The sequence below is a fragment of the Anopheles bellator genome, chromosome 1, assembly GCF_943735745.2.
Source record: "Anopheles bellator chromosome 1, idAnoBellAS_SP24_06.2, whole genome shotgun sequence".
Taxonomy (NCBI): domain Eukaryota; kingdom Metazoa; phylum Arthropoda; class Insecta; order Diptera; family Culicidae; genus Anopheles; species Anopheles bellator.
Window position 1 is genome coordinate 51,494,836 of NC_071285.1, and position 22,171 is coordinate 51,517,006.

The following is a 22,171-nucleotide window of genomic DNA, read 5'->3' on the forward strand; positions in this document are numbered from 1 at the left end:
CTGGGCGCTCGTTGGGCGAGTTTAATTGAAAGATCGATCGATTCGTATCGGTCGCGCAAGGCTCTGGCGCGATAGTTCCGGGGAGGGGCGGCTGACAAAGTTGCCGAAGATCTGCTGCTGATGGGACCACAATGATGCAGAGTAAAATACGGCGAGTTGTGGTTCGTCGTAGCCTCATTCAAGAGACTTAACGCAGACGCTACTCCAAGCTACGGCCGTCAAGTGTCCACCGTTAACTATATTAGATCACGCTGGAGTTTCTCTCTCTATCTCTCTCTCTCTCTCTCGCTCTTTAGTTCTCTGGTTCTCTATAACGAAGGACATATGGGGTCACTGCAGCATCATCTTCTCAGAACATCTTCTCAGTGCTCACACGCAGCTGTTCTAATTTTCAATTCGAATGCAAACAAATAAGGCAAACGTCTTCGACCACCATCCGAGTGCAGACTAAAGAAGGTCCATAGGTCACAATATACTCCAGAGCCGAGGTTTCCAGATTCGTTAAAAAAACAATTAAGGACATAAACAGCACACAACGTTTATACTGACACCGATCGATATTCCAGTTGTGTTTATAGCGAACCTGGTAATTGTGGCGCCAGCGATAGTGCTCCATCTTCTCAACAGGACATTATTTGGTGGCTTGTCCACCGCCTCTAGTGCTAACGATGTAGATAGCAGTTTCTAAAAGAGCTTCCTTTCGTTTCGCGCGCTTAGGGATCGTGGGGATACTACGGACAGCAACCGCACGGGTTCGACTCCCATCAGCGCCGATCGCCATTCGTTCATGTATGTAGCCCGCCTCTTTGTGTGTATGTCTGTGTGTGTATGTGTGTGTGCTGTAACCGACGGGATGTAACTAAATACTATTGTGGCCCGATTTAACCCCTCGATACTTTCCTCTATTTTTCATGACGAAGCACACGACGAATAATAGTCGGAATTCCGGTGTCGAGGATTGCATCCTTTACCACACCCCAACGAATCCGTACTTCCGAGTATCGTTAGGTACGCGAAGTAATGCGTCTATTAGGCGGCGTTTGCACTACGCACTGCCTCCGTAGGAGCTCGTTTCGGACGTTAGTGTGGGAACTGCGGCGAAGGCAGTGTGTGAAGGTGCTAGCCGCCCTCGTGAGTGTGCCTGTGACCCAAAATATCACACCGTTCGGTCCGGTTGCCATCGCAGGACGATCGAGTATTGACCAGCGGCACACATGGGAGGGCACTAGAACAGGGTCCCTCCATTCCGTGCCCACGTCCGTGTCGGAGTGATGAGTTGATTAATGGACTCCCCGGGTCCGTTTCGGTTCGCGTGACCAAAGGCTGATTGATTGTCGCCCTCTGGCGGCGGGGCCGCCGTATCGGTCGTTGATAACATTCTTCGGCTCGTCGTCGGCCTTTTTTTCGGTGGCATCACCAATGTCTCCATGTGCCCATAAGCCCACGGCGTTTGGTTTGATAGATTTGCATAATTCCCGATGCCCGCCGGATAGTTTGTCCGCCGAGGGAAACACTTTGACGGGTTCGGTGTGTCCACATCCGCGAAAGAAATGCGAAATAATCCGGTCCATTAACGCGGTTATTATGCTAATGTATGCTCCGGTCGCCCTAAAAGCTGTCGACCGAGAGAAGTCTCTCTCTGGCGTTTGGGATCTTCTTCTGATAGTGTTTCCTTCAGGAGGATGGCCTGTCGTTCCCATTTTTTTATCCGGTGCTGTTGGAATGGAGTCGAAACGGAATCGCTTTACTCAAGCGGTGGTTTCGTCGGGCGTGGTCGCCGTCAATTATGTCTCGAAAGCGTACGTCGACTTCTGAGCCGCAGCCCCAAGAGTTCCTTCGGACGAGCCCAACGAACACCCGACGTCAGCGTGGTGGTTCCGTTTCGTGTAGGGAAGGGAGCAAAAAGGTACAGCGAACCAACTGGAGGACCGGAGTGGTGAGCGTGTCATGTGTTCACACCTTCGTTTATGCCACCCGATGACAGGCTTCGCAAGGATGGCGACATGTGGGACGACGGCTGGGAGTGTGAAAAATAGTCCGTTCAGCCGTGTGGCCCGCACCAGGTGTCCAGGGTGGGCGCCCTGTGTACCGAGCAGTGCCCATCGTTAGTAAATAGTTTATGATGCCGGGTTAAGCGTTAGCAATTGGTTTGCGGCTAATTCCGTCCCGGGCGAACGGTGACCGCCTTTTCGCTGTGCGATATAAATAGCGATTCCATGCTCCAGAAATAGCCGTTCCCGAGGAGACGCCGTTTGTTACTTTCGTTTTCTCGAAGGTGTGTGATCGTGACCCGATTAATTATGATCAACGATCCATTATGGGAATGTTTGTCCAGCGTTGCCAAACCTCTGATGCGGGGAGTTTCTCAAGAAGTATGGCCCTCAAGGTACATAAAGAATATACAGTGCTGCCAATGAATGTATAAACATTGAATCGGTCTTCTCGAAGACGCGTCTGACGGCCCAGGAACCTTTTTGCCGGCTACGACACACATCCACGCTTCCGATGATGCTGACCAACTGAGGGCTTTGTTTTTCTTCGGCTAATTGATTCGGCCAATTTCGGACGGCCGAAATCGCATCGCCCGCGGAGGAGAGTTCAAGGAGGACCAAAGGACTCTCTGAAGGACGGCATCGGCCGGCCAACTTTCTGGTCCCAGGGGGCCCCAGAAAACAGCACTCACCCGCAACACTTTAAAGCCCGAAAGCCGAAGGATAAACAGTCGTGTGTCGCTGCTGATGCCTGGCCTCTGGGCCTGGGCATCGTCTCTAAAATGGCCGCGGCGCATGTTTTATGATGACCTTTTATCGACGCTAATAAAAATCAAATTAAAAACAAACAACCCAGCCCCCGAGTTGGGGGAACGAGGGTTAACTTCCGCCGCGAGCCGTCCCGGTGTTCGGATTTTGGATTTTTTGTTATTGCTTTTGCCGCTGGGCGGAACCATTTTGTGTTTTTGGGCCCCGGTTGGGCTGTTTTGCTCAAAACCGAGACGGTAAATTCTCTTCCCAGCACTCGGCCGGTCACCACCGCCGCCGCCGCCGCCATTCGGTCTGATGTATGCATATGGCTTCGCGAGTCCTTGAGGGATGTTTACGAGTCGCTCGTTGTGCGCGCGGCGGCACTTTAATGTGGGGCGCGCAATATTTTACAGTTCTCTAGGACCCCACCGGGCCAGGCCGGGGTCTCGACGACGGTTGGATGGCTGTAAGACGGTCGGTGGCCATTCGTCGTCGAATTTTCCTTACAGTTCACGACCCCTCGCGGCTGCTTGATTTGATGTGCCCCGTTTCGCGTTGGTAAACAAAGTCCGTCGACGTCGAATCGAAGTTGCAAATGAGGGGCGCCCTGTTGAAGAAAAAGTGGCACGGACCACCTCCAGAAAGCTCCCGGTGAGTGGTGGCTGTGTCCAGAATTTCGGTTCGTTGAGTTATTTTTGCCGATAAATTATCGTAAATATTGAAGCAGGAATAAAACCCTACGGGGACGGTACTTTCGGGTGGTAAATAAACATGCCACCCCGCGAGGCGGGGCAGCATGGCTGGACCTCGTCCCTGCTGGAGCAGCCCGCGTTTTTAGGAGCAGAGCTTTTTTCGGTACCCATGCACAGTTGTAAACATGGCAAAGAAAACTCGTAAAACTTTCGACAACCTTCAACCCAAGTCCCGGGGAGCGACTTTGGTAGCACATCTAGTAGTTGAGAGAGGTGGCCCCGTTGGGGAGTTCCAAAACAGTCGTCCAATGCTGATTTGGCTGATTTGCCCGCCGCTGGTCGGTCCTTTCTACTCCACGTCCTACTCCGGTAATGGGATTCATGTTTTACAACTTGAAATAGGTTTTCCGTCCGTTTGACACGATGCGCACAAGAAATCCCCCGGTCCAGATTGAGCTATTCTCGGGCTCGGGCGTGCATCATGGCTCCCGGGAATGCAAGTCAATCATTGGCATTATCGTGGGGGCCACTCGTTACGATCGAATCAGAGCGTTCCGAGCCGAACCGAACTTTTCTCATTTTGTTGGTATGAAGACGTTTCCACGCGCTGACTGACTGACAAATCAGTCTGCTGGACTACTGTCTGGATTCAAATTTGCCCGAAAGCTTGGCGCAAGAACTCTATCTGGGTGATGGAGTAACAGGACTGCTCGTGTCGATTTCCGTTCAATAGTTTTGCGACCATAAACCAGGGAACATCATAAATAAGTTTGATTTAGGTCTGTTTTGGGGTGCACCAAAGTGTCGTTGGCAGCAGCAAGTTCTAATTCTTGTGGCAACCACCACCCGGGTTTGGTCGGGTGAAAGAGTTGTCGCCGGCGTATTCGGTTCGGGGCTGACTCGGTCCATGTCGTAAGATTTATTTTATTAAACGATAAACCCGTCGCCGTTGCGCCGGGAAACTCACCCAGCTCTCGTCAGTAAGAGAGGTTACAGTCGCCCGAAGGCGATGTCCCGTTTTGCCTGGTGGTGGAGCCTTCGGAGAAAAGTTCCTCGATGGCACTCGTTCTTGGTGTCGCTCGCCCCGCACGGTAGTGTCTGGACCGTATCGATCCGGGCCTCGGGCTACTAATCGTTTTATTTTGTCGTCGACCCTGACGTCGGCAAGGACGTGAGCGTCCTTCCCAGGAAGATGGTTTTCCATTTCAAGTCCATTTTTCCATCTTGGTCCCAGTAATTCGAAGAACAGCTCGGGAAGCTTATAGCTTACAACAGGGACGACACTGTCCTTGGAGCTTCCTGGAGGGTCAGTAATTTGGTTTTTCGTTTGCTTTAACACTAATCTCTGCAGCTGGGTGTGTTGGGTGTCCGTTTCTAATAACTGCTGGCCTATATCTTGCGTTGCACATTCACGCCCGTAACCGTTTTCATTAACTTCTTTTTTTCTTGTCTATCTTTCTAGGTAAGTCCCCGTTTGCATGCTGATGCGCGCCGAGAATTGCAATCGATGCCCTTAATGTTGACTGCCACGAAGCCGCAACCGAGCGAGGTAGGACACACTGCGGGCACCGGCTATCGTTTGCACCTTGCCACTTCTCGGGGCCGTCATTAAAATTCTCCCGGCATTGTTGGCGCTTCCATTACTGGCGCTGCAGAGTCGTGTCCGTTACTGCAGATGACGACATTGTCACACTATCGCAAAGGGAAGCAAGGGAGTTAGAGCCGCATAGACAGAAGTCTGCATCGCCGGCGCCATTTTGTGTAATGGAATCGTTACCCGAACGGACGGTGTCGAGTCGACTTACCGACCGACCGCACTCAGAAGTGTCACTGTCTTTTGGTCCCGGCACAGACTCGGGTGCTTTTTCTCGGGTCCCTTCCCTGTGGTTGGTGATTATTGTAGAGTAAGAAATTAGTTTACCATTCGGTTCCGGTCCGGGTGGCTTTTCCGTGCCGGTCGTGACGCGTCGTGTGACATAAAAAAATAACTTAAAACCCATTAAATCTCCGGCCGCGCGTTGGTGAGGGCGGCCTGTTACAGCGCGGACAAGCGAAACTTCGGGCGGAAAAGGAAAATTAGACTTCAGACTGCCATCTTCTCTGTTCGGTCAGCCCAGCGGCTGCCATCCATCCGGGTGCGTCAGCCCAGGCTTAGCACGCGCCGCTCGACGGCTTAGCCACGCTCCAGAGCGAGAGAGATACGAAGCCACTCTAAATTGTCGGCAGCAAAAGTTTCTGCCATCTTGTGTCCGGGCGCACGTCGTCCTGCTGGATGAAGTTATGCTACAACTTTTCGCCCTGTCGCCGCAGCCCACTCGTAGGGCGGCCCTCCCTTGGACCACCGTGTGACTCTGACTGGCCTTGACAGGCTCGCCATGGCCGGGCCGAGGCTCATCTTGACTGTTGGTGTGGGTGCCGATGCGATTTGTTGTTCACTTTGCTTCGTTGTATTTTTCGATTATCTATCTCGTTCTTGCGTGCTCGCTCTCTTTTTGATCCGCCCACGGGGGCCGGGTCACGGTGGCTGCGGTCTACACGGCGCGGCGCACATAATTAACAGTGTAATTATCTTATGAAATATTTGTTCTGATAATGAAACAAGCTAATTATGCTCGACCAGAGCGGAGCGGACCGCGAGTGTCGTCGGTGGCGCTGGAGCTGAACACGGAGCCATCCGGAGCTGTATTTTCGCCAAAGTTAAACTTTTCGCACCGACAGCGAGCGGGCTAGTGAGCGGCACAGTTAGCACAGCTTGCCGTCCGGCTCGAAAATGGGATGACCTTTTTTGCATAAGATTAGCACCGCGCGACGAACGTAATCAACGATCCGTGGCGCAGCAGTGCTCCGCGGGCGATACGGCCACCGAGCGGAGCGGGATCTGATTATTTCGGTCGGCGTTTTCGGCCGACCCGACCCGAGCAACCGGCAAACTAACCAGCGTGACAAATTTTCCACAGATTGACTGTTAAACTAAATTTCGGGCGCCGTTGTCCCGATTTGCACGACGCCGATTCAATACGGTTTATGGGTTGGTCGCAACCTTTTGCGTGGTTCGGAACTTTCGACGATTATCGAACGGCATAAAGTTATGATAATAGCTCAACATATGTGTTTGGCCAGAGCTTAACTCCCCCCGGGGAAAGGCTTATTAACAGCATCCGATTTAATTAATGTGCTCACTCTTGACCGTTGTGGTATCAAAGGCAACATTAACATTTTTATTGGCCATTTTTGGCCAACAATCTTGCCCCACAGGATTACCATCTGGCTGTAATTTCTCTGCGAAATTATACGAAAATGTAAATACCTACATCTACTTGGTAATCCGATTTCGGGCGCAATCTTAAGTAACGTGTGGCAACCATCGAAAGGTTCAATCACCAAACTAAAGTACCATTGAAGCTACTTAAGGGAGAAGTTGGAAAAGAAAATTCCATTCGTTCCGGTTCGTTTCGATTATTCAAAACTGGAAGGCGCACCGTAAAAGGGCAACGGAGGAAATTAGTTTCGATCTTGTTTATGCTTTTATGCGACCCGTGAAACGTCTACCGAGCCGATGTGGTCCAGATTTTCCCCAATTTCCCCATCGGTCCAGATTTTTCCCAATTTTCCACCATCGATCGTGGCGGCACAACGCCACCCGATGGGGTACCTCGTTAGAGCTTACGCTGGTTTTCAATATGAGTATATTTTTTTGTTGATTGGAAGCTCGGACCTCGTTATCCTTTTACGGACCACGGGACGATACACACGCCACCGGACCGGCATCGATCCGGCGACGGTTGGTATGTGCAAAATGCAAAATTGAATTAATTTTCCGAGCCAAACTTTCTTCTGGGCTTTGCATCGAGAAAAAAAAGGCAGAACAGAGCTTTGCGTGGTCAGAATAAGGGGCCTTGTGCTGGGCTTGGGATCGAACCCATTGCGTCCGAGAATGTAGCGAACCGGGCTCGCAATGTGTCCGGAAGTGTGGTCGGCCGGTTCGAAGGTAGGATTTATGGGCTTCGTGCTGCTCCCGGAAGCCTTAAGCCCTCCACCCGCTACGCGTGCGCCATGGAAGAGATTCGTTCTTCGTTAAAATAGAAAACCCAGTTTGACCGGCAAGTCAGACTCTCTGTGTCTTGCTTCCGGTGCACGGTATTCCGGAATGGAATTGACTTTACATCGTCGGGCTCTCTGGGGCTATCAGATTTGGAACGGACCGATCGATGCCGACTTCAACCCATCGGACGCTTCCGGAAGTGCGCTCAGCACTTGTGTTATGATTACTCGTAATCTACAAACACCGGCGAAAGTTGCCACTTCCAATTAGCTGCTTCGAGTCGCTTCGGTTAGAATCCGTGGTTCAAACTGGTGGACTCCGACAGAAGTTGGAAAATCGAACGCTAATCGACTGGAAACGGAAGGAAGGTTCATCAGCACTGGCCCATTACTGGCCGCGGCATCATATCCTTTTGCTCGCCGGCTGCGTTGTGGGCCAATAATTCGATCGTTAGCAGGGTAATTTTTTGACTGAGCAATTACAATTTAAATGATCGGGTTTTCCGTGGAAAACCCGTGCCAGAGACTCTCAGGAGCCATTGGTCTTTTCACGGTGCTAGTCTCCATTTTCTAGTCAGCGCGTTTGACCAATTTCGTTCCCAAACTTTAAATGGGAATTTTGGGCACGTTTCTTTTTTCTTCGGAAGACTCCATGCATTCTGTTTATTGCTCGTTAGGGTCAATTTTAGAAAGCGCTGCATTTGGCCTTTTCTGCGCGCTAGAGACAGATATGATTGGGTGCAATTTGTCCTGTGCGGCCGGCCCTGATAAACGGTTTCAGCATAAACGTGTTTTCCGGTTCGAGAAACCGTTGTTCGCCCCCGGTTCGGCCAAAATCTCGAAAAGTTTTTCCCGGCAAGCCCGGCTGCTTCATCTACTCTCTTCTATCGGGCGCAGTGTTCCGGGTTCCGGGTTAGGGTTTTTTGTAGGTTGCCTCACAATCTTTTACCGGTAATCTTGTCATCCGTTGGTCAACAAAGATGTAATGCAAACACGCCGCATTAGCGGTCCGGAGCCGACGACGAATGTGGCTACTGCAGCATTGTTGTAGCTACCCTGGAAGGGAGAGTCCTCATGATGGAAAGCTTTTTCGGGCACGGCCCTCTCGGGCACGGGCACAGAAATAAGATAGCGATCTTCTCTACGTGACGTGGAATGCAATGGGCGACGGCGAATCCTGCTGAATCGTCAGCCCACCGAGCACTGCGCTTCCTTTCGGACACTACTAAACTGCCGTGCACGGGGAGGAACATCATCCGGTTCCCGATCCAGATCCGGTGCATGGCCGGCCAAACGATGCAATTTATCGTTATCGGACTAAGGGGATTTGTAGTTCGTGCCCGTGCCTTCGTATGGGCGGAGTCCGCTTGCTGCTGATCCGCATCCCGACGAGAGTGAGTGAGTCGGTAGCGTAGGGCTTTACTTCGGAGCGTAGGGATTTGCCCCAGAGAAACTTGGTCAGTGCATTTTTGGTCGCCGCCCGGTGTGGGATGGAAAACTGACCCGACCGTTTAGTGCGGCCCTGCGTCCTGAGATAAAATCGGACGGCGGGTTTTTCGGGTAAATGTTGGCCATCGATTACTAATTCAACAAGTCCATTAATAGAGTACCTAACAGCCAGCTCGGTTTCAGGGTTTGGTGTAAAATAAATTCCTTCCTGGCCACCGCAGCTAATAAAATGCCCTCAATTTTTGGTAATAATTATGAGTTCGCTACCAAAACGGGGAGCCCGATGCCGTATGCCGATTGTTGGTCCTCCCGTTTTTTTCTCCTTTTTTCCTTCTCGAAGAAGGGCACGTTCGACATTTAATCGACACTTCATTTTCCTCCGACCGACAGCCAGTGGGCGGCCCGTTCGGAAGGGAAAACACTTCGCTCGTTTTCATTTCAAAAATGAAGGAAAATTGTTCCTCCCGAACGGTGCGCGGAAAGGCGGGCGAGTAAAATATGGACTGCAATAATGAAGGAGTGCGCCCCTTCAGCGCCATCGTCATCATCGTCGTCGTCGTGGTCCTTCGCGTTATGATGCTCATCATTGTCGTCATCAGCTTCGTGAGGATCAGGCTGATGGCGGGACGGACGGGGTTCGCCAGTTCTCTCCGGAGTGCCGAACGAAAAAAGGAGTCCATTTTCCGTGAAAAACACGACGGCCTAATGAGCTAACGATAACGATGGGAAAATTTTCTCTCGACCCCCGCCCGAGACGGGGCACACCCTAATCATGTTTTACGCCCGTAAGTAGACGGCTCGGCCCCCCTCACACACTTTGGGGTGATCATAAAAAAGCGGACCCACCCGTCCGTAGTCGGAGCCGGGGGAAAAAAAGGGAGCATTAATTCCCGGATAAGGATAACGGGATGGATGGATTGTGGAATTTCGGTTCTCCCGGCCTTCCTTTTGGGCGGTCCTTTTTTTCCATTTCCTTCCATTTCGTCCTGTCAACGCACCACACCCGCATTCGGTGTTGTGTAAGCGGCTTTGGCCTAATTTTCCACGCTCTCAATATCCTCAAACGTGCCCGTGCCGGTGGCGGTGCGGTGGTTTGCTTTGCGCCCCGAGTCCTTTCATCTTTTTGCCGCTGTGAGTCCCTTTTTCAATCCGTTGTGGGTATTTCGATCAGCGTGCCGAGCTTTTAGTTGTGTAGGAAAATATCTATATATTGGTTTTCGATCGAAGAAGAAAATTTGTTTAAAATAGAGAGTGCCAATTGCGCTTCACGTGCTGTCCTTGGACGATCCTTACGCACTTTTGAGTGGGTACGAAGGGGCCCATCTGTCGGAAAATGTCAAAGTTTTTCAATAACGCCAGGACTTTCATCGGTCGTCTCTCACAAACACAGACACACGCGGTTAACGGTTGGACGTGAATTGTGTGCGTCCTGAGAGGATAAAAAGTGACATTAAAATAGTAATAATAATGATAATACCCAACGGATGCGTTTTATTGCCACGCGCCATCGGGCAGCGGATGAGGGATATCGGTTTTCTTCTCTCTATCTCTCTCTCTTTCTTTCGCTCGCTCGCTCGCTTCGCTTACTCATGTCCCGATTGATGGTGATTTTATTGGCAGAGTTCACGTTGGCGCTGCTTGTCCAACGGAATTCCTGACAAAGTTGCAAGCTCCTTAAGCGCGTTTGACGACCACGCATATAACGGCCCACACGGCCATAGCATATGGCCACCGTAATGCTGTTCGGATGGGTGAAACTTTGAACCGTTCCGGCCGCAACGGAAGCGTGGTTTTCTCGTTGTGCCGGACGCGTTCGGTTGGAAAGTTTCTGTAACGATGTTGCGAGTTGCTAGCGCAATAAAGACGATCTTCTAACTTTTATTTCGCGCACACACTCACCGTGGCATGGCAGCACAAATAGGTTAAAAGCTAGAAACGCCAGCATCAAGAGCGTGAATGCATTAAAATTTACAGAATGGCGCTTTCCCAGTGCGTTTAGCGTGTGCCGGGAGAACTTCAGCTGCAGCTCCTAATGAGAGTATAATCAACTGAAAGAAAAGTTTCACCTCTCGGAAAACATAAAACACTTTCCCGATGTGTGAGATGATGCGCCTCCCCCAGGTCCGGCACCTTTTCTTCACGAGGCTGCTTCATCAAGACATGTTTTCGTCGAAGAAAAAGAAAAACGAGCGGCAAAAACGGATGAGATAAAACGGGGAATGATGCAGCGCCGTCGGTTTTGCTAATTCCACATGCTCGCCTCGCATCCTCGTGGTGGAGGATAAAAAACCAGGACGTTCCGGATTCGCTAGCGCGTTCTGTAGGCCACAGGCCTAACGAGAAGCGCTCCGCCTCTCGGTATATGATTAGCGTGAAGGCGCGGAACCCGCGTTCGGGAGTTTGCCGCGCGCACCCAGAGTGTGGGTTGTTCCGGTTCCGTCTACTTCATCTCGTCGGTGTTATTTATTCAACTGTCGCCCCCGTCACGTGCGACTGCAAATTAAACAAACCTCATACGCTCCATTCGTCCTTGCAGAGCAAGAGAGCGACTTCATTGGCGTGTTACGGGAGCAACGCTTTGCAGTACGACCCGCGTTTTATGTGTCTGATAATGATGTACGGACTAACTAACTGCTTCTGGCGCGCTGGTCTTCTGCTGGCCGGGTGTTTTTATTATGTTAGAAACATACCGAACAAAACGCACAGAAAGTGCTCATTATCCCGGACTTCTAAACGTTGCTGGCAGCTTTAAGAAGCAATTTGGCGCACCAACCGTGCGTGGAAGACGTGTGGCCTCTTCTGATTCTGAGCAAATGAAAAGAAAGCGACTCTGTCGGGAGTCATCGCTGTGTGTCTGTCTGTATTTGTGGGCCGTTTTTATGATTTTCCTCGTTTGTATCCTTCCGCGTTACGCGGTACTCCGGCGCTAAGATACCGCTGCAGTTACTAGTGGACAGTGGGACTTTGCCGGAGCCACAAAGAGCTTCGCTCCACGGCTCCCGGATGGCTGCTTCGGATCGGTTCCTTGACATGGAGGCGCTCGCTGCTTGTGACGTCAAAAATGTATGAGAACACACACTCATGCTGCTGCCAAGGCACGGAAGGCACAGGAAGAAGGACCAGGATTAAAGGCCAGAGCACACTCGGAGCCTACTCGTCCCGTTTCCGCTGGTAGCAGAGCATCATTTTCCATCGTCGTCCTGTCGACTTCTGGCATTTGTTCGTCCATTCTGTACCGCCCCAAACGTCATTCTCAGGCGCTCCGAGATGCGCTTGCTTCGCACGGAGGCCCCGGATGCAGTGCAAACACCAAGACTCCAGGAGTGCATCCGAAGAAAGCGGACATGCTTTCAGCGCTGTTGACACGGTGCGCTGGAAGATCCTTTCCCGGCACTACGGCACGCGAAGAAATGCGAATCGGAAGGAAAGAAAAATATCGTTCCCAAAAACCCGGGCACCGAGCGACCCGATGTTTGCTCCCGAGATCCGAACCTCCCTTCGGCCGAGACCGCACTGCTGCAGAAAATCAAACAAAATTTTCTGGCTATAATTTTCCCCCGCGGGTTGCCTCTTATCCGGTGGCCCAAGCCAAGGAGAACTCATTAACGAAGCAGCAAAGTGTTTGTTGCCGGCAATGAAAAATGGAAACCCTAAACCACCTACCACACGACCAGGACTTTCCGAAGTTGTCCGACCGGAAACGGGAATCGTATTGATTTTGTCCGGCCCTGTATGTGTGAGGGTGTGCACACAATGCAAACAATTACTTTCTCGCCGCCGCCGTCGTCGCCAGAAGAGCCTTCGCCACTCCGAAAGCACCACTTGCAGCGCACGCTTTTACGGTTTGTGTTTTGTGTCGTTGTGGCGGCGGTGTTGGGGTGTTGTGTCTGTCCGTCCGTCCGAATGTCCTTTTATTCCGCAGGAGGACCAAGTTTCCATAATAGGATTTAAAATAAACTTCAGGACTCTAGTGGCACGCGCGCTCGCGTCTGCTGTGGACGAAGCGAATGAAGTTTATTATCCGAACCCCGGCTCGGATAGCGAGGGAAAGATAATCTTAAGTAACTAAATATTGAATTCCTCTGTACCGAAAATAAATGCCCTTCCGAGCGATGTTTGTGGTGAGAAGTTTTGTAAACTGCCACTCTGCTCACCGATGCGGTCCGTGATTCCCAGGAGGGCAGGATAAATAGTGTTATTCTGTGTTGTGCAAAACTATTTACTGTTGGCTTCAGAATCGCTAAACTTATGCTGATAATTAATGTAAGATTCGAAGACGCTTGTTAATCATAACCCCCGGTTCTCGGTAACATTCCGGACGAAGCCCTCCAGAGCACAGAATGGGAAACTGAGCTTCCAAATTAGGCGCTAATAAGAAAATTTCTCTGTCACAAAAGGAAGGATTTCCAGCATAAAAATAATGTATATTCAGCATAAAATGGAATTTAAAAGGCATAAATCTATGCTTAAATTGTCATAATTGGAACTAAGCCAATACTTTTATGATAATCTTCTTTTCAATTATTTTAGTAGATTTAGTGGTGAGTTGAAATGAAAGTTGAATTCCAGTGCTGCGTTCCGAGAAGACGTTATCAAAACTTTGCTTTATTTTCTTTTCATTGAGATGTATTTTCGAAAATAGTTTCAAAAAATAATGGAACGTTTTTTGCGTTATCTATAGCCACACTGTTCACCATGCGACACGTATCCGGGAACTGTCCCATTGATAAATGGCTTCATCAGCAATAAGACCGTATCTGAGATTCCTGTTTGCAATAACACCTCGAAGGTCCCTGGAAAAAATCTAGCACAAATTGTTCAAAGCAAACGGCAAATTGGGAATTTCAAAACCTGGGGCTTACGCGAGATGATGCTGCCGGATCCGGTTCGGTCCGGTTTGGTCTGGCTGTCCTTCACCGGTGATGGATGGTCTCGATCAGTCTCTCAGTGGTGGCGGCGGCCTCATCGGTATCACAAATTAGTTCCCAACTAGGAACAATAACATAAGATCCAATTTGCGAAAAAATCTCTGCAGAGGCCGAAGTCATCCCTGGCCAGGCTACGGCAGGGCACACCCCAGCTTGGCGCCCAACCGACTCCTCACTGATGGGAAGAATTTAATCCCCAGCCTCAGCTCCTCGAGTCGACCGGGGGCACTGAGCACAGATTTCGGGGCCCTCGAGGCCTGATTGCCCCACCTTCTGGAGGACCTTCTGGTCGGGGCCGTTCCGACTTCGAGGACGCGGCCGTAGGTTTTCGAAGAATTTCACTCCGCTCCAATACTTCATTCCATTATCCTTTTAATCTTCCCCGTCGTCGTCGTCGTGGGGGATTTTGGAAAATGCTGGAGAAACCCCGGCATCCGGAGCCCGGAGCGGTCCCAGAACCTCCGACAGCGCAGCGACGAATCACAGCGAATGTTTGCATCAACAATTTGGCTGAGGCTTTGGCCGCAAAGTGAAGAATGGAGTTCTTTTTTGGTGCCGGCCCTGTGTTTGGGTGTGGGTTCGGTGCGCCAATGTTTTTGCTATTTCGGTTTTCGGTGGCCTCGGTCGCTGTTGTTGGTGAATGAAATTCATAATGAAGTATGCCAAATACTCCGCTCCGAGTACTCCGACGTGGGCCCGGAGCCGGTTGTTGGTATTTAATATGGCTCAGCAACCTGGAGCTCGTTCGGTCGTCGTCGTCGTGGGTTTGGAAAGTGCAAAAGCCAACGATTGTTAGGCAACAACAGCGACAGCGGCAAACAATTCGCTTAGAGGCAAATGCCGCCGACGGGTTGCCTCTGTCCCGCCGCCCGGGCGAACCTCAAGGAGTCGCGCCCGCTTCGAGGCAGATTTACATTTTGACGACACGCGAATGGAAGAAGCGCTCTTTGCCGCTGTGAATCATTACGACTGGCGAATCCGTTTTATGGTGCGGAGGTCCTTTATCCTGTTTCTGCGGGGATCAACTCTCGCTGTCGTGCAACCCTTCCGATGTCCAGCGGACCACGTTTGCCCGTCCAACCAGCGTCTGTGGCGGTGTCGTCTTGCGAGCGGGGTCTTTCGCGTTCATGCCGCGTCTGTTCGTGTCCTACAAACGCTGCTGGTGGCGTCTGTAAGAAGCAGGAGCTGCTGCTGCTGCTACTGCTGGCCACTGTTTGTTCCCAGACATGCTTCAGAAGCTCAAAAGGATCAGGGTCGGTCACACAAAGGCTTCGGTCTGCTGAATCCTTTCCCACACACATACACTGCCTCCGCTAACCTCTGGGCGAGTGCGCCCCGGCGTCGGGAAACCGCGACGGTCCACTGCTACTCCGAAAACGGGGCCGCATTCGTTGTATTTAACGGGCACTTGAAACAATTCTGGTAAATGAAGAAATTTCTGGTCCCAGCGACGACCACGCGCACGTCATTTGAATTGGAACGGTGGTCGTTTTTGGGGCACACTTCTTAGCCTCCCCGGGCCAATCGGAACCGGGCGATGGCCGGTGAAAGTGAAGCAAAAATTAACGATCACTTTCCAGGGGCACGATTGTCGGACTCGTCGAGTGCACGAGCAAAAGGGCATGAATGTGTTCACAGCAAATTAACATTTGTTTTGTGTTTTTTTTATTTCGCTAGAAAAAGGAAGGCCAAGATTTGCGTTGCTTTGTCGTCCTTTTTTTCGTCGGGCGCACGAAAATGAAGTTTGGGCGAAGTTGTGAAGATTTGAATCTCTCCAAGGATAATCATTTCCAAGCTTCGCCTCGATTGCGATTGTTAGTATAAAGCGAACCATTGGCCATTGCCATTGTTCACGTTTCGAAACATAAAGTTCTATGTTATTCGGTGACTTCCATCTCAAATCCACTCAAAAGCAGTGCTCCGTCGGGGACACTCTCTCGAAACTGTCCTTTAAAAGGAGCTTAAACAGTTCCAAACAGTATCCTCCGAATCCTTGATACATTCTTGTCTCGCGATGAGCTTTTCCGTGGACAAACGTTAATTAGACGCCGTGAAGGTTCGCCCATTTGCAATCTTGCAACATGTTTTGGCCAACTTTGTCGAACCAAGGACCAAGTTTAAATTTAACAAACCTCCGACAAATGGTTATTATCGGGTGCACGGAGTACTTTTCTTGACTTGGTACTTGCGCCATTGAATGTAATGATAATTCAGTGCACCAAACCTTTGGTTGGAAACTGTACGAAGAGTTTCGAAAGGAAGTATCGAAATCGGCGTTAAATGTTGGACCCGAGTATCACCCGAGAAATGTTGCTATTTTTAAGGAAAGTGTAGATTCGATTCCGACACCCTGTGGAAGGTACTTACGTGACCTATTCAACCCGGTGCTGCAGGATTCCGGATGGAGCCACGCCTTTTGATTGCATTTTTGGATGGTGCACGCCGAGACTGCCGCCTGCCGTTGGGCCAAACTTTGGCCATTAGCCCCCGGTGGCCAAATGGTGGCTGGGTGCATAGCAAAAAGAACACATTATTGGTTCACCGCACAGTGCACATTAGTGCACAATTAACCATTGGGCGGACGGGGCCGAGCCGTGCGCGGAAGCCGGCCAACTATCGACGTTCGTTGTGGTCGGTAAGGACTTCCGGATGGTGGGTTGTTTCGGAAACTAAAATTCGCCTCGAAGTTTCGGGGCTCGTTTCGAAACCTTCCGAACTCGTGGCCGCAGGTGCACGAGAGAGAGAGAGAGAGAGAGCGAGCGAGCGAGCGAGAGAGATGGAGAGAGAAAACGGCTGGTTAATTGTCCCCAAGAGCACCACTTTATTGCCCGTCAGTCTAAGTGCCGGTGGAGCAGCAGATACACAATCAACCGCAAAGCATCGCTTTTATGGCCACTGTGAGAAAGAGTGAGAGAGAGAGAGAGAGAGTGAGAAGGGGTTGGCCGTGGGTGGTGGTCATAAGTGTGTGTGAAGGAAGCCATTCGGTGCCGTGTGGACATATGCAGCTGTGCACGGTGCTGCTGACGGTGGCGCTACCAACTAACCTCGGGACACACATATTTCCGTTTTATGTGTTTTTCATCTCACTCTCGAGCCCGTGTCCCGTGACGCCCAAGAGGCTGCTCTTGTCAAACAGCAAACATCCCACCCGGTGGCGGGTCATGAAAAAAGTCGAGGAAAACTCCATGCGCAGGACCAAAAGTGCGCGGCGTGAAAGTGTACACCGAACTAAATACGCGGCGAAAAGATACGGGGAAACCACCGGGAAGCAGAAGCGTGAAGAAAATAAAATTGCCTCCATTACGTGCCATAAAACCACCCGCAAACGGAGGGAGGGCCCCCGGCAGGGCCGTGGGTTGAGCCCAACGAGCGAGCGAGGACGACGAGATAAACTCCTTGCTGGCGCGCTAAAGGAGCGCGTAAATTAGCGCGAAACTTACGCGACCGTTTTTATGCCTCCTCCACCCGCTTGCTGTCGCCGTCGCCGTCGTCACCGTCGGCGGAGGACGACTTCTTCCGGTGCTGGATAAACTTGCTCCTTGACGCTTTCCCAACCTGCGGACGAAAAGTGTGCCGCCTGGTGAGTGATGGCGGTGGTGGTGGTGGTGGTGGTCGGTGTAAGGTCCGTGCGCTAGGTACGAGTCAAAGGACACACATAAACACGTCGGAAGAAAAATGGCCTCGGTGCCCCCGAACCGCACCGGTGGTTCCTGTGGGAAACGGGCTCGAGAGGAGAGAGAGAAAAAAAAGAATGATGTCAAAGGGAAAAGAAAACCGTTCGCTGTGCCCATAAAAAAACGCTGGTCGTGCGGACCAACGCGGACTTCCGGGGACCGTGTAACGCAGGCAATACACGACGCAGCGCAGGATTCGGGGTGCCCGTCCGGGAGCCAAAAATGAACCACCGCCCGGAGCCCAGTGGCCGAAAATGGTGGCCCATAATTCATTCATATGACGCAGTTTGTCTCCCGTCCGTCCTGGCCCGCCAGGCCCGCCACCAGCAAACGCACTGTGGCAGAGTGGGCTAATGGGTTAAACTTCCAAACCAACCGAAATAAGAAAGCCAAAGGCACACACTGTTTCTCAGCTACAACGTTCACGTTCAACGGAATGGTTTGTTTTTATTATTTAAAATTTCTTTTATTCATTGTTTTATGAATCGGTCGCATGCGCTTGGACTCGTCTCGTACCGCCAGCGATTGAAATGGGTTTTGAAAAGGTAACAGGAGAACACACGGCACCGTTTGGTGTGTTGCATTGCATAATTTGAGGCGCATTTGGAGAATGAAAATCTTTCGATCGTCGACCACAAAATTGAGTTGGTTTTTTGGATCATTTCGAATGCCGTGTAGCTATCCCTCTCAACATCCTTACTTTCATTGGCATGAGATCTTAGAGAGCGTTTTATGACCACCGTATGCATGACGACCCATAGTTTCGCAGCGCTTGAAAGCAGCACACACCCGGTAATCCTGGTCGAGTGTCCTAGTACACTTCGGCCACCAGCGAGCGCGTTTGTTCGTTTATTCGCTACGCGTCGTGTTCATGCGTTGGCTCTTTCTCTTGTTTGGTTTGCATAGCCCATAGCCCACCGTGAAGGACCCCAGCTGTAGCGAGATAATGATAATGAAACCCAACAACGGTTCAAATTTATTATTAATACATTGCACTTCGCGCCACACGGCTGACATCTGACACGGTGCGTGACACTTCACGGGGCACGGCACTCGAACAGCATCCTCCAACTGCACTCGGAGCCACAACCATAAGCTTCTTTACGGCACGCCGGGACGCGTCGAAGCGGAATCATAATTCGATAGCTCTCTCCGGCGGCAAAAAAACGAAACGATTCAGTCGACGCGAAGAGCTCGCGCAGTCCTATCTTTTATGTATACAGCGTGAGCTGTCGAATTTATGCGCCCGACTGCATCGGCCAGTATGGCAAACTTCAGCGACCCGACCCCCGATCAACAACTCCTGGTGCGATGGGGAAACCCGGTGTGACCGGTGGCTTTATTATGTGCGTGCGGTGTTCGGTGCTCCGTTGGCTTCGTTCGCCTCGTTTCGATTTCCCTTTGATGGATCGGAGCCGTTGATGGAAAGCTTGTGGAAACCTCAAAGAAAATTGTTTTAGCTTTTTTGGGGGGACGGCTTATGAAACATTTTCGGTTCAACTATCAAGCCCCGTGTGGGAAGGATTCCCCTGACGGAGCGATTAACGGGCACCGTCTGATGTTGGCAGTTGGAATTGTTTCTAACTTATTCATGTGACCAACAGTGGTCAACTTCGCGCGGTTTGTGGTTTAGCTTTCGAGTTTAGTTTTTTTTAAATTCGTGCTCCCTTTACTGCATTTTTTGTAAAATGTTACCAATGTTTGCGAACCTACCGAAGACTTGTCCGTTTCAGATATTGGTTAGGGTTGCTGCTGGGTTATAGTGAATTAGTACGCGGATCAATAAGATCAAATGATCAATCCCTCGGTCTTTTGATGCGTTTTTTTCAAGGTAGTTGATGAATATTAGTGCAAAACACCGATATCATCTTTCGGACTTACTGACCCACGTGTGACCTTATCCTTTTTAGGAGCGAAATATACCCCTCGAACGCTCGGTTTAGCATTCGTCTAATAAAGTTCAATCATCGCGAGGACAAACCCCACTGTCTTGCGATGCCATAATTCTCACCCCTAACGACTGACGCTGGACCCGGCAAGCCGCGCCAGTAGCGGGTGGAGTACGTAAAACAGGGCACGCGTGTCTGAAAATTGTCTTAGACCGCAATCGAGCGCCATCAAACAAGCCCCAGAAAACGAGCCTCGTAGCTCGAAACCGATGCCCCGACCGTGTTGGGGTTTTATTTCAATTTTCTGCACCATTTAACCGGCCCAGTAGGAGAAGCGTGTGTTCAATGGATTCGCTGTGTTTTGGCTTCAACCTTCAGCATCGGAGAAGGAAAAACCAGGGATCAGAACCGGGGCCAACAGCGGATAAAAAACCTTCCCCAAAAATCGGGGACAGCCGAATGACAGGACACGAAAACGGGAACGTCCGGAATGACAGTCCCTTCGCCGTGGGTAGCGCAAAACAGAGGCGCCCTGTTTGTATGAAGAAGGTAGTACGTACGCAAATGGTGAAAAAGGATTCGGTTTTTGGCCTTTAAAATGTCCAAGCTTCCCGGCGGTACCTTTTTGGCTGGGCTTGTTTCCAATATTTTATGGCCGGGCTCCCCAGTGTCGGTCCGAGCCGGAGAAAGGATGGACAGAGCGGAGTTGTGTTTTTTAGCTGCGAGCTGAAGTTTGTTTGTTGATTGGTAAGTGAGGAGAGAAAGAGAGTCCTCAAAGAAAGTGTGTTCTATCCGGAAGGTCCAGAACGGATTGGGAACGATTCTTGGTTTTGTTGTTCGATTCGGACCATTTGCTCTGCTTTTGACTTCCCGCTGAGGTTCATAAGGGGTTTCCCTTTTTCATTTCGATTACCCTCGATCATCTCAAAACCGTGGTCGATGATTGGTGCTAGTTGCCAGTTGTTGACCACTCGGCCGGCGGAATCATTCGATCCTTTGGAATGCTGCTTTTGCGGAGCGCCATCGAAAGTAGAGGTACCTTTATTTGCAATGTTGGCACACTGCGAGCACTTGACCCGTCTAATCCACTCGACCGGCCGGCTGCCCGGTAGGCCCAGGCCAGGGTATCTAATTCCGGATCGCTAGTGTTTGGAGAGGTTATGGTGAATTACACCCAACAAACACGGTGCGCTGCTGCGCTGGTCCACAATCTCGAAAAACACATAACCATCCGCGCCCATTCGGGGGGCGGAAAGTAAACACACCCGACCCCGGGATATGTTCACAAACAGAGTGCGTACGGTGCCCCGAACGCTATCGGGAGCTCTCTGAGGTAATGGATTGGAATAAAAACCGCTTCGGCACTCCTCAGCTCGCGCAAAAGGACCCGGGAGAGCTTTGGGGAGCCCACGCAGTTAACGAAGCATAACGGAAGTACTCCCGGCGCCCCGATAGGCAAATGTTGCTTCTTGAACACTGCCATTCTGTTGCGCTCTGGCTTGGAATCCTTCTTGCCGCAAGCTTAGGCCCCCCTAAATGATGGGCGAAAGGCGAAAATCCTCCATTTAATTGCTAAACATCACTCCGGCCGATGGTCGTTTATCGGCCATCTTTAATCAGTCGACGAGTGTCGGATTAATACGCGCACGGGGACTACTATCCGGGGGCCCAAAACTGAGCCTTGGATCTCCATTATTACTACCGAACGGCCGCGCGCGAATCCTTTCGTGGTTCGCGTGTTTGACACGAAATTAATTATGGACTGTCACGTACCCATCGGATCGTGTTACGCGTGGGTCTTAAGCAGCATCGTGCGGGCACCTGCACAAATCCGACAGACTCTGCTCGAACCAATCGAAGGGCATCCTCTTATCAGTTTCTATGCCAAGCCTGAAACGAGGATCTGGATCTTTATCTTGTTTGTTTTGTAGATCTTGGCCTTCTCCGTCGTCGTAGACCCCAAAAATGAGACGGAACTGCGTCATTCCGTGCGCTTTTGAGACGTGACATTTGGTTTCTTTTCTTCGACCCGACTCGGGTCGGGTTGGGTCCGTTACAGGAAGGAAGCAGTCTGCCCTTCATAATAGGCACCGCCGAAGTTAGTTAGGTGACAGCTGCTGTCGGCACTATCGAAGGCGCGTGCTTCCGAATGACTTTCCCGGGTGCCGCATCCGTCCGCAAAATTCTCCAATCTTCTTCGCGTTTCGGCGAAGTCGGACGGCCGATTATCCTTAACCACAAATTGACATTCTTTCGCGCACGGTTCCGTCCACCCATCCTGGGCAGCAGCGGACTGAACCTACGGGGCAGCGCAGAAAATGAACCAGAGAATTATGTGTCCTTCGGGCTTTGTGGACTGCGGCCTGTCTGTCAACCGGACCCAGGGCTCTGTGCCCCAAGCAACCCAACAACCGTACCGCCCGGTGGCAAACAATCGGATGAGGAATGCGCGCTCTCGACGCAGGACAACGCAGCAGAGCCGGCCAGGACATGAATCACATTGGGATTTTTTCTTCATCCTATTTTCGGGGTTTTTTTGGTGTTGTCGCGCTTCTTTCGCGCGCGCGGTTTGCAATCTACAAACGTCTCGCGAACGTCTCGGACTTTGGTTTCCCGGACACGGGACACCCGGGTGGTCGTCCTCTCCGGACCCTGGTGGATGTAACGGAGGCGGAGCTCACGAGATCACGCGTGGTAACCGGGACGACCGGAAAGCGCCGGAATGCCACCGTCTATCACCTATCAGCGGAGTTGCCA

At 51.1% G+C, this 22,171-nt stretch overlaps 1 protein-coding gene across 6 annotated transcripts in view; it reads left to right on the forward strand.

The window, feature by feature from the left end:
* LOC131205961 (protein alan shepard) overlaps positions 1-22,171 on the forward strand; it is a 141,077-nt gene that overhangs the window by 22,480 nt on the left and 96,426 nt on the right. For 4 of the 6 annotated variants that reach the window (XM_058198287.1, XM_058198286.1, XM_058198288.1 and 1 more), the window contains one exon: positions 718-789. The exons of the other annotated variants lie outside the window; for them this stretch is intronic. In XM_058198287.1, coding sequence (XP_058054270.1) covers positions 718-789 — 72 coding nt within the window. The remainder of the gene's footprint in view (positions 1-717; positions 790-22,171) is intronic. 6 annotated transcript variants of the gene reach the window in all.